General features: G+C 40.5%; 1 protein-coding gene across 1 annotated transcript in view; it reads right to left on the minus strand.

Annotated features, from left to right (window-relative positions):
- Positions 1-12,588, minus strand: part of LOC116686813 (tetraspanin-1) — a 27,148-nt gene extending 14,560 nt beyond the window's left edge. Inside the window, 5 exon segments of the mRNA XM_074783852.1 lie at positions 103-177; positions 1,603-1,613; positions 1,616-1,820; positions 3,173-3,250; positions 12,326-12,588. Of these exon segments, the coding sequence (XP_074639953.1) occupies positions 103-177; positions 1,603-1,613; positions 1,616-1,820; positions 3,173-3,250; positions 12,326-12,352 (396 nt within the window). The 5' untranslated portion in view covers positions 12,353-12,588.
- Positions 12,589-13,251: the final 663 nt, after the last annotated feature.

Consider the following 13,251-nt stretch of genomic DNA (forward strand, 5'->3'; position numbering starts at 1 on the left):
CACACACACACACACACACACACAGCAGCTGTAGGATCCGAGGAGGCATCTGTGGTGGTGATAATCTGGCGACTGTGTGAAAAGGTTCCTGAGCTATCTTACCAAGGGTCTGAAAACCAAAATCACGATCGCTCCAGCCACCTCCGCGATGAAGACCACCAGGACTATGATGAAGAACTAGGAAAATTGAAAAAATGGGAAACCTTTGATTTAGTTTCCATTTATTTCACTGTGTGAATTCCTCATCATCAGCATTGTGTGGATGCGGCATTTTACACGTATAAAAAATGAAGTGAGACTTCCAAAAATGTCATGAAAATATCACAATATGTGACACAAGTGGATACTTCCATGATCCTCAATCCTGAGGAAGCTGTATAAACTGCTAATCTGTATCTTCCTGCTAAGCTGTATCTTCCTGCTAAGCTGTATCTTCATGCTAATCTCTATCTTCATGCTAAGCTGTTCCTTTATGCTAATCTGTAGCTTCATGCTAAGCTGTATCTTCCTGCTAAGCTGTATCTTCATGCTAATCTCTAGCTTCATGCTAAGATGTTCCTTTATGCTAATCTGTAGCTTCATGCTAAGCTGTATCTTCCTGCTAAGCTGTATCTTCATGCTAATCTCTAGCTTCATGCTAAGCTGTTCCTTTATGCTAATCTGTAGCTTCATGCTAAGCTGTATCTTCCTGCTAAACTGTAGCTTCATGCTAACTCGCTATCTCTCAAGGGTGCTAACTGTCCTTATGCTAATCTGCTTCACTCATGCTAAGCTGATTCTGTAAGCTTACTTATGCTAAGCTGTTCTTCTGCAGCGGTATTCTTATGCTAAGGCTGTTTCTCATGCTAACGTATCTTAATGCTAAGCTGTAGCTTTCATGCTAAATGTTATCTTCTGCTAAGCTTTTCCTTTATGCTAATCTCGTATTCTTCATGCTAAGTGTTCCTGCTAATCTGTATCGTCTTCATGCTAATCTCTATCTCATGCTCCGGGTTCCTTTAGTAATCTGTTATCTAATGCTAAGCTCTGTATCTTCTGCTAACTCTATCTTCAGGCTAATGTTCCTTTATGCTAACTTAGCTTCATGCTAAGCTGTTTCTTCATGCTTCATGCTAAGCTTGTCTTCTGCTAGCTGTGTCCTCCTGCAAGCGTGTCTCAAGCGTGTCATGCTAAGCTGTGCTTCCGGCTAAGCGTGTCTTCATGCTAAGCTGTTCTTCATGCTAATCGCTATCTTTCTGCTAACTGTGTCTCATGAAGCTGTGTCTTCATCGAAGCTGTTGTCTTCATGCTAAGCTGTAGCTTCATGCTAAGCTGTATCTTCATGCTAAGCTGTGTCTTCATGCTAAGCTGTGTCTTCATGCTAAGCTGTGTCTTCATGCTAAGCTGTGTCTCATGTTAGCCTGGGTTTCAGCTACGCTGTGTCTTCAATGTTAGCTGTAGCTCTGCTAAGCTGTTCTAGCCTGCTAAGCGGTAGCTAATCATGCTAGCTGTCGTCTTGCTATGCTGTGTCTTCATGCTAAGCTGTAGCTTCGTGTTAAGCTGTAGCTTCATGCTAGTGGCTTCACAAATGAGCTTCGTGTAGCTGTCTCATGCTAAGCCTACCAGCATCAGCAGCAGGTGCTCTCCCTGACGGCGCCGCAGCAGCCCAGGAAGCCGATGACGACCAGCAGGGCTCCGATGGCGATCAGCAGGTAGCCCACGTTGAGCACCTGGCTCAGCTGCGCCGACGGTGCGTTGTCGATCTTCCCGAGGAAGTTGAGGACGGAGCCGCTGTCCACCTTCACCCAGATCCCCACGCCCAGGATGGCGGCGCCCGCCAACTGAGACCCAGAGACAGGAGGAGAGGACAAAACAACGTGGATTCAAGGACAGAACATTGGACATTTCCCACATTTTTATATGTCAAATCATACAGAGAGATAGATAGATAGATGGAGAGATAGAGAGATAGAGAGATAGATGGATGGATGGAGAGAGAGAGAGATAGAGAGATAGATAAGAATAGATATTAGAGAGATATATAATAAGATAGATAGATAGCTAGATGATAGATGGTGATAGATAGTAGAATAGATGACAGATAGATGGACAGATAGATGATAGATAGATGATGTAGTAGATAATAGATATATAGATAGATAGATAGATTGATAGTTCGTATATAGATAGATAGATGGATAGATGGATGATGATAGATGGATAGATGGATAGATGATGGATGATGATGGTATGATAGATGGATAGATAGTATAGATAGATAGATCGGATAGATTGATAGATGGATAATGATAGGATAGATGGATAGATATGTAGATAGATAGATAGCTGTAAGATGGATAGAATAGATAGATGTGAAGATGGATAGATTGGGATGATAGCTGGATAGAGATAGATGATAGATACGATGATGATGGATAGATAGATAGATGGATAGATAGTGATCCAAGAAAAATGGGAAACAACAGTGTTACATCAGTCACACAACACAGAATATAAATATAAATATAAATGAGATACTAGGAAAAATAATAATAATAAATTGAATTTGTATAGCGCTTTTCCCAAGCTCAAAGTCGCTTTACAGAATAGAAACAGTAGATAAATATACATAAAAAATAAATAAAAATGAGGATAGGCAGAACAGAAGAGATGAAGAGAGTCATATACATGCACACAATATACATGAAGTAATAATGATAGGAATAAAAATAAAGAACAAATATTTGAATATGTACAGGATGGGAAAACCAAAATGTGCAAATGCTTAAATAATATGTTAAAATGTAAATAATGTTTGTTTTAGCTGGTTTTTTTCTACATTTTTTTTTTAATTCATAGCCAATAAACTTTTTCAAAAGATTTTTATGACATTACACAAAAACATTTAAGTTCTCGTTTTTTCGGCGCTTATTGTCTCTTTTTTTTTGTCATTTTTTCCGAGGGTTTTGGTCACTTTTTTAAAATGCCAATACAATTCAACAAAACCAAAATTCAATTCAGTGAAAGTAATCATTCATTTCACCTGAAGAAGAAGAACGTCGTGTGGCATCCATGTTGTTTTTAGGCAATTATTGTTGAAAGAAAGCCAAGTTCCTGTATTAAATTATTGTTTAAAACGGGTCAAATTTGACCCGAGTGTTAAAAGAAAGAAAGAAGACAGGTTGAAACTTACAAAGATGACGCCGTTGAAGACGAACATCATGACCTTGAGGAATCCGAAGCATCCCATGCTGTTTTCCCACTGCTCCACCTGTCCAGGTAAACACAGGAAATCAGACACGTCACCGAGGCTGGCGGCCATTTTGTTGTTTCTCATGAAACATTTCATATGATTTATCCATCTCTATATCCTTTATGTACTTTATGTACTTTATGTACTTTACATACTTTATGTACTTTATATACTACACTATGTATAAAAACATCACGGCCATCGGTGTGCACTGCATTAGTTGAGCAGCGGTGGAATGTAACTGAGTACATGTACTCCAGTACTGTACTTAAGTACACATGTTGAGGTACTTGTACTTTAGTTGGAGTCTTTTCTCTTCAAGTTACTTTCTACTTTAGTTACTCCACTACATTCATCTGACAGCTTTAGTTACTAGTTACTTTAGTTACTCCACTACATTCATCTGACAGCATTAATTACTAGTTACTTTATTTACTAGTTACTTTGGTTACTCTGCTACATCCATCTGACAGCTTTAGTTACTAGTTACTTTAGTTACTAGTTACTTTAGTTACTACTTTCCACATGTATTTTATATAATCTGGTGTTAATTATGCAGTAACCATAGCAACCATACAATGGCTCCAGGTCCAGCTGGGATGATGATGTCATAATAACAGCTGATTAGAACCTGCCACTCTCCCAACTCGCCACCGTCCAGCTGCAGTGTCTTAATAGCTGACCTCTCTCTAACACTCAGCCTGGTGTCTCCGCTCTCAGAGCTTTAAAGGTGCATTACGTCCCGTTCACATTAACGAGAGAGACGACGCGGCGATGGAGGAGGAAGTGGAACCGTGTTTTCTGGAAAGCCTTTCACTCACCCAAAATATGCAAATTAGCAAAGTAACTAAACTCAGTCCCACACGGACACAACAGACGTGGAAACGTTTCCTCTCGGCAACTTCCTCTTCTGCATCACAGCTTTGCTCTGTTGTTGTTGTTGTAATACTTAAAAGTCATAAACACTCTCTGTATATCTCTATTATCTGTATTTATGTTTTTTCATTACAAGCACTTATACTTTTCAATATTATTTATGGTCACAGGTAAATATAATTTATATAATGGTTTACCTACTCTTGCTTTATTGCTTTATTTACATATTCAATTTAATTTTAACGTCACTTACTTACACCACAATGTTTCTTGTATCATGGCAACCGCACTTTATAATACCTTTATAATACCTTTATGATACCTTTATAATACCTTTATAAAACTTTATTGATATTTTTATAATACCTTTGTATACTTTATGATACCTTTAATGATATCTTTATACCTTTTAATACTTTAGATACCTTATAATACCTTTATAATACCTTTATAATACCTTTATGATACCTTTATAATACCTTTATAATACCTTTATGATACCTTTATAATACCTTTATGATACCTTTATAATACCTTTATAATACCTTTATGATACCTTTATAAAACCTTTATGATATCTTTATAATACCTTTATAATACCTTTATATCTTATAATACCTTTATGATACCTTTATGATATCTTATAATACCTTTATGATATCTTTTAATACCTTTATGACCCTTTTAATACCTTTATGATATCTTTATGATACCTTTATAATACCTTTATGATTCTTATAATACCTTTAGAATACCTTTTGATATCTTTATAATACCTTTATGATACCTTTATGATACCTTTATAATACCTTTATGATACCTTTATGATACCTTAGATACCTTTATAATACCTTTATGATATCTTTATAATATCTTTATGATACCTTTATGATACCTTTATGATACCTTTATAATACCTTTATAATACCTTTATGAAACCTTTATTTGACGCCACTTTCCTTCAGTCTACCTTCTGCTCATTGTCTGTTGTTTACCTGTTTTTCTTGTGTGTTTACTAGTTTGTTTGTTTTGTTTTTATTGTAGAAAATGCTGCTTTAATAAGGGAATTTCCCCGCTGTGGGATGAATAAAGTATCATCTAATCTCATCTAATCTAATATAATATTATCTAATCTAATTTAATCTAAACTCATTACGAAATGATCAAAGTAATGCAAACACAAATGGAGTAAATATAGTACACAGTCTCAACTCAAAACACATCTGTTTAAAACTGGATATTCCACTTAAATGTCTTTAGCTCGGCCTTTTCCCTTGTTTTGCTACTGTGTAGTATTTGTTTTGCTACTGTGTAGTATTTGTTTTGCTACTGTGTAGTATTTGTTTTGCTGTTGTGTAGTATTTGTTTTGCTGTATAGTATTTGTTTTTGCTGTTATATAGTATTTGTTTTGCTGTTTTTAATATATAAATTCCCTGTGCGGCGTCCTTGAGTGCCGAGAAAGGCGCCTTTAAATAAACTGTATTATTATTATATTTAGGCAACAACAACTCTAGTGTGTGTGTGTGTGTGTGTGTGTGTGTGTGTGTGGTGTGTGTGTGTGTGTGTGTGTGAGTGCGTGCGTGTGTGTGTGTGCGTGTGTGTGTGTGTGTGTGTATTTTCTATAAAATGTGTTGCCAGCCAGCCGTCCCTGTGAATGTTAAGCTGCTACTTTAAAACACGACAGCCCAGTAACTACCTGTATATCCAACAAGTCCTCCAAACCATACCATGATATGGGTCATTTAGTGTTACCCTCTATTATGTGGGGGGTGGGCTACACTAAGGCCTGCAACCCCCCCCCCCTCCCCCCAAAGGCTCCTTTGACTTTGCAAAGGGTGAACATGACAAGTTATAATGCCCACAAACACAAACGTAGGCGCCCGGATGGAAACCTGACTCTTTGTAAAATAACGTTAAGTCATAAGTATATATTTGCATGAAACGGTTTTATACTTGGCTGCTTTACATCTTTCACGTCGCCACTGTAATCTTGTCCGGGGGTCGCTACATGGCTGCTTGAAGAAAGACCCGATGGTAGCGTTTTTCATGTAAAGTAACGTCCCCTACGTCTACGGTTGACCACTAATAAATACACATCTGTTTCCAGTGTTTATAGATTCATGCCTGACTCATCTCACACACCACCACACACACAACAGACCACACACACACACACCACACACACACAACCACCACACACACACACACACACACAGACACACCACCACACACACACACACACACACACCACACACACACACCACCACACACACACACACACACACACACACACACCCACACCAACACACCACACCACACCACACGCACCACACACACACCTCCTTCTCCCTTTCCAACCACTACTGCTCTAGTCTCTTCTTTAAGGATTGCATCTCCAGATGTAGCGGTTGACGGACAGACGAGACAATTTCTCTCTTTTGATGTCGTTGTTTACATCTCAACAACATCAACCATACATAGGGCATGTGTTTTTGTGTGTGTGTGTGTGTGTGTGTGTGTGTACCTCCCAGTAGGAAACAGTGCCCTTTGTCTTGGCGTGACAAAACAAATTGTTATCTCAATCGACAGTGACGGAGCAGGAGCCTTTTGTGCTGTTATTCTGAGAAATGGGATCTCCCGACGGCCTCTCCTCTCTCTCATTCAACCCCCTCCGGTTCTACTGAAGCACCCAGCACTTCTGTAAATATATTCTCTGACAAACCTCTCACATAAAGCCTGAACAGGAAGTGTCTTGTCATTTCTCTTAGCCTGCTGTTACAGTAAAGCTGCTCATTATCAAGTTAATCATCCATGGGGGGGGGGGGGGGGGGGGGGGGATGGATGCACTCAGAAACATAACGAGCCGTTGCCTTGACTCCCTTCTGTCACCTCTGATCTTCCCCCACTTCCTCATGGTCATCGTGTTTTTGCACTCTGACACCGGCCCGGTGATGTATTAACGAGCCACAGTCACATGCAAATCCCCAAATTTCCCAGCAATGGCTGAAAAAGTACACACTTCCGGCTAGGAGCTGCCACTAATGACTCGACTAACTATCATCGATCAGTTGTTGGGTCTATGAAAATGTCCGAAAATGTGGATTTTTTTCCCCCCAAAAAGCCCAAGAAGACGTCCTCAAATGTCTCGTTTTGTACCCAACTCAAAGATATTCAGTTTCCCGTCCAACATGAGAGAAGAAACTAGAAGATGTTCACATTTAAGAAGCAAGAAAATCAGAGAATTTCTATGAAAACTTGACAAATCGACAATCAAAATACGTGCCGATTAATTTAAAAGCTGACAACAAATCCATTCATCTCTGCAGCTCTACGTTAACAGGAAAGAGCTGATCGCAGGTGACGTAGTCAACGCTCTACGGTACCGTTGTGTGTTTTGTATTTGTATTTATTATGAGGATCCCCATTGGCTGGCGCCTAGACGACCGGATCCATCGTCTGTATTTGTTGGTCTTAGCTCGACAAACCCTCTTCTTCTCTTCTCTCTGAGCGACCGACTTCCATCAAAAAAAACCCGACAGACAAATGTTAAAGGACGCCATTGAGTGGAAATAATTGCAGGCAGGTCTCAGGAGACAAAGGGTCATTGTTGTGTGGATTCCTCCCTATGTTGGTATGGCAGCACATGGGGGGAAAAATAGCCAAAACACTCACAGCAAGAAGCCTGAACTCTAAGTCCCAGCCAGGGTGTGTTAAGGTGAGTCTGGCTTACCTTTCACTGGAGTTACCTGCAGACGCGCTCCGTGGCCGGCTCGCTGTTTACAGTGTCTACCGTCGCTCTGTTGATGGAAGCTCTGAATACGCCGCGCTCCTCTGACAATGACCCACAGTGAACTCTCGGTCTCCCACTTCCTGGGGCTGCGATGCTTCGTTGGATATGACACAGCCTCCGAGCGGCTTTCTCAGCTTTCTGATTTTATTTTAAGGCTGCCGGCTGGTTATAAGGCTGGGAAAAGGAGGGAGTAGGGAGTGAGGAAGGGAGGGAGGAGCAGGGACAGGTGGGAGGGAAGGAGGGAGGGAGGTAGGGAGCAGGTAGGGGGCATGAGTGAGCCGGTATATGGGGGGGGAGGACAGGAGCCGTCTTTGGAGGGAGGGAGCCTTTGGGTGCGACCCAATCAGGCGTCGTACATAACACCTATCGCCATGGAGTTTGAGACTCATCTCCCAGAGATGGCGTAGCTAAGAGAGACAGGGAGAGAGAGAGAATGAGAGAGAGAGAGAGAGATGAGAGTGAGAACGCACAGAGAGAGAGAGAGAGAGTAGATCACCTGTATGCATCACACACCTATGGCTCTGTTGTGAGGCGTTAATTTGAACTACCAGTTGTAAATTTACTTAGAATAATTACAATTAATGACTGGAACCTGTGTAACCCTCGTGTGTTGTCCTCAGGGTTCAAATTAGTACCGGTTTCAAAACTTTCTATATCAACAAAGAACGTTAAAAAGTGACAAAGTGTGACAAAAAAACTACAAACAAGCCGAAAAACAACACAAAAAAAAAAATTCTGTTTTTTTAAAGGCTGAAAAGTGTCCATGAAAAATTGGAAAGAGTGACAAAAAACATCAAAACATTGGAAAAGCCACAAAGACATTATTAAAAGATTGCAAAGACCATAATTAAAAACTGCAAAATAGTGACATAAAAATACGGAATAAAAGAGACAGAAAACATCAAAAACATTGAGTAGTTGTTTTCCTCTCCTAACACAACACAGAGCACACACACACAGAACAAACACAAAGTCCACCAAGGCACAACACCCAGTGGCACACACACACACACACACCACACCCACACACACACACACAGACACAGAGACACCACACACCACACACACACACACACAAACACACACACAGAGACAACACAACCCCCACGCCCATGTATGTTTGCACTGTTGTTTGATTGTAACAAAGCATCAAAATGAGAATTGTCTCCGCTGTGTGTAACGACACCCTGGGGGGGGTGGCGTTGGAAACCAAGAACCAGCTTTAAAGTCCAGTCCTCATCCAGTCCTCAGTCCTATCACAAGTAGTCCTCCTATCTCATTATAGTCCACATCTGAATTAGTCCTCCGCTATCGTCCTCACTCTAGTCCACCAGTCTACGTCCCTCTAATAGTCCACTCTGTCCTCATCTAGTCCTCTCTAGTCCTCTCTCTCATCCGCTCATCCAGTACTCTATCTCAGCTAGTCCTCAACTAGTCCACTCTATCATCAGTCCCCCACTACATAGTTCCTCACCACTAGCTCCTCATTCCCCGTCCTCATCTAATCCTCCTAGTTCCACCTCCTCCAGTCCTCATCACAATCATCTCATCAGTCCACATCAGCCTCCAGTTCCTCATCTCAGTCCACATCTAGTCCATCTAGTCCTCACTATTCCTCACTTCCATTAGTCTCATCAGTCTCAGTCCCTCATCCATTCCTCATCTGTCCCATCCACCTCATCAGTCCACAGTCCTATCCCGTCTCATCTAGTCCCATCAGTCCCTCCTGCCTCATCCAGTCTCATCTAGTCCTCCTCCGAGTCCTCATCCCTCCCATCTAGTCCTCAGCCTCCCTACGTCCTCATCTAGTCCCTCTACCAACTATCCGCATCTAGTCCACCTTCCCATCCATCCTCACCCTCCTCATCCAGCTCATCTATTCCCATCAGATCCTCATCTAGCCCCATATCCTCATCCGTCCTCTCCAGTCCACGCTACAGCCAATCTCAGTCCACCTCTAGTCCAGCCATCCATCCGCTAGTCCTCAGCAGTCCTCACTCCAGTCTCTCATCCTCCTCACTAGTCTCCACTGTCCCTCTAGTCTCCATCTGTCCCATCTAGTCCTCATCTAGTCCTCATCCAGTCCTCATCCTATCCTCATCTCGTCCACATTAGTCCTAACAATCATAGTCCCTCATCTAGTCCCTCACGTCCTCATCCATCCTTCCTCTAGTCCACACTTCCTCACTAGTCTCTATCTAGTCCCTCACCTGCCACCGTCCACTCTATCCTCACCGTCCTCTTCATCTCTCCGTCCCCATCTAGTCCACTCTCATTCTATCCACATCCCATCTAGTCCCATCTAGTCCCATCCCGTCCGCATCTAGTCCCTCAATCTAGTCCCATCCACATCTCCTCATCTATTCCCTCATCTTATCCTCATATCCATCCCATCTAAGTCCACATCTAGTCCTCAACTAGTCCTCATCTAGTCCTCATCTAGTCCACATCTAGTCCTCATCCGTAGTCCTCATCTAGTCCTCATCCAGTCCTCATCTAGTCCTCATCTAGTCCACATCTAGTCCTCATCCAGTCCTCATCTAGTCCTCATCTAGTCCTCATCTAGTCCTCATCTAGTCCTCATCTAGTCCTCACTAAGTTTAATAAAGTTTAATACCAAATTGAATCTAATTGGATGGGAAGAAACACAAACTACACAACTGAATTCATATCCTGCAACTCGGTCACAATCTGATTAACCTGGAGTCACAATGAATAAAATGTTTTATTTATGTTTAATATATGTTTTATATATGTTTTAGATATGTTTTATAAATGTTTTATATATGTTTTAGGCCTGCTGGCAGACAGACATTTAACATGTAGCCTATGGCATTTAGAGAATAAAGAATAGAGTTTCTGGCACAATAAATAAGATATGTGTTTTATTTATGTTTTATATATGTATTATATATATTTTATATATGTTTTAGATATGTTTTAGACCTATTGGCAGACAGCCATTTAACATGTAGCCAATGGAATAAAAATAAAAAAAGAATAGAGTCTCTGGCACAATAAATAATATGTTTTATATATGTTTATATGTGTTTTATATATGTTTTATATGTGTTTTATATGTGTTTTGTATATGTTTAGGCCTGTTGGGAGACAGACATTTAACATGTAGCCTATGGAATATAGAGGATAAATAATAAATAATAAAGAATAAAGAATAAATAATTAATAATAAAGAATAAAGAGCCTTTCCTCCATGTCCCCTGTAGTTTCTCTAGTAACGTCTGTCTGGTTCAGGGAGCTTTGTCATTCACACGGCTACTTTTACTTTTATACTTTAAGTACAATTCCAAGCTTGTACTTCGTTACTTTTACTTGAGTAAAGAAGTTAAATCAGTACCAACACAAGTACCTGTACCAACACAAGTATTTGTACTTCTACTTGAGTACAGGAAGTGAGTTACTTCTGCCATCTCTGCCCATTGGGTTCTACTGCAATGCAAACGGTGATCACTACTCCAGCCAATAGGACGGTCCCTAGATCCGTCGCCTAGCAACGCGAGACTCGGCTCAGAGAGCCCTTTAGCTCAGACAGCTAGCTAACGCTACGAGGCGGACAGCTAACGCTAAGATAGCCGGATTCAACGTCAATAACACTGTGTAGAGTTGACAACTAGTGAATATTATTCGACAGTGTGCTTAACAACGAGACAAACTAGCTATCCAGCCGTGGTCACGGTCCCCAACAAGACGTTTACGTACGAAGTTACGTACGAAGTTACGTACGCCATTCTGCCGGGGTTGTGGCGCGTTTCGCATCCCTTCTGAAAAATGCATCCACAGGGGGAAAAACCATTGCAAAAACGATTTATTTTCAGAACAAAGTACAATTATAAACTATATAATCTTGTTTTAGGTTCATCAAATCAGTGTTACAAAATCTGAAGTCTATCATTTTTTGATAGTTAAGCGTAATCCGTGTAATCTGTGACGGTGGAGGCACTTTTCAGCTGGTACACGAAACTCGCCACTACACCTGTTGCAGTGTGACGTAGCTAACGAGCTAACGCTAAACAGCGAAGAGAGTGGAGTACTGTAACTTTTTAATTATATATATATATATATATATATATATATATATATACAAAACATAAGAGCACATACATAACAAATCAACATTACGAAGAAAAGAAAAAATAGGAATGAAATAAATAGAAGGGACTATCTCAAATTAAGTCTTCCCTTTTGACCCGGGTTAAAAGTTTAAAGTAAATCAACCAAATCATGGGCTTTCCCATCTTTAACCCGTTTCAAGGACTTATACAAAAGGTGGAACTCACTCAAAGGGACAAAAACGTAAGAAAAAGTTAAAAACATCGATTAAAAGCGTCAACAAAAGGGCTGATTTTCAAAGACAACGCGAGAGTTCGTTCGTTGGGTAAATCTCGCTGAGAGCAGTTTAACTTACTTCTTGATGCCTGGCTGTGGGTGCCATCTTGTGGAGCTGAGAGGACGAAGCACCGCAGACTGTATATTTATTAATTTATTAATATTACCGGTCTGTGCGAGGCACTGAAGGACTCCTCTCAGTGTTCAGGAGTTATTTTCCATTTATAGCCGATGAAACGCGACGTTAACCCTTCCGTTTTAACGCTTCTTCTCTGGCTTCGTGCTCCAACCGTCCAACATAGACATATATACAGTCTATGGGTGTAACCAGGGAAACGGAGGCGTAACCAGGGCAACGGAGTTTTCTTTTAAAAAAACCCTCCAAAAACGTTAGATTTTGATGGTAAAACGGATTAAAATACAAATGAATCGTCTTAAAAAAATATATTTGGAAAGCAGTGGCGATTTTAGACTTTTTTAGGGAGGCTCGACCCCCATAAATGTCACCTCGGCCCGCCAAAAAATTATAATAAAAAAATCTCTATTTTTTTTTTAAACCCTCGTGTTGTCTTCCCGTCAAAATTGAAAATCAACACTTTTGTTTGGTGCTTTTTAATCGATGGTTTTAATTTTTTTTCTAACGTTTTTGTCTTTTATTCCAATACTTTTTTCAATGTTGCTCATTGTTTTTTTTTGTGGTTGGGTGGTGTGGGTGTTGTTTGTGATGAGTGTTGTGTGTTGTGCTAGTGTCTTGTGTGTCGTGGTGTTGGTCTTGTTCTTAACTGTTATTTGTCGGAGTCCAAAACTCAGGGGGTCAGTATTATAACATGGGTTGCACGGTGTGTGTGTTTTTTTGGCTTATAACATAATAACAAGACACTACTATGTGAACTATGGTGTGTAGTTGTAGGGGGGGGGGGCCCAAACTTCTGGAGGGTGTGTGTGTGTGTGTGTGTGTGTGTTCCGTTTTAGTGCCTTCTTTACTGAAAAAAGTAAGTAACAGAT

This window comes from Etheostoma spectabile, unplaced genomic scaffold, assembly GCF_008692095.1.
Source record: "Etheostoma spectabile isolate EspeVRDwgs_2016 unplaced genomic scaffold, UIUC_Espe_1.0 scaffold50, whole genome shotgun sequence".
Taxonomy (NCBI): domain Eukaryota; kingdom Metazoa; phylum Chordata; class Actinopteri; order Perciformes; family Percidae; genus Etheostoma; species Etheostoma spectabile.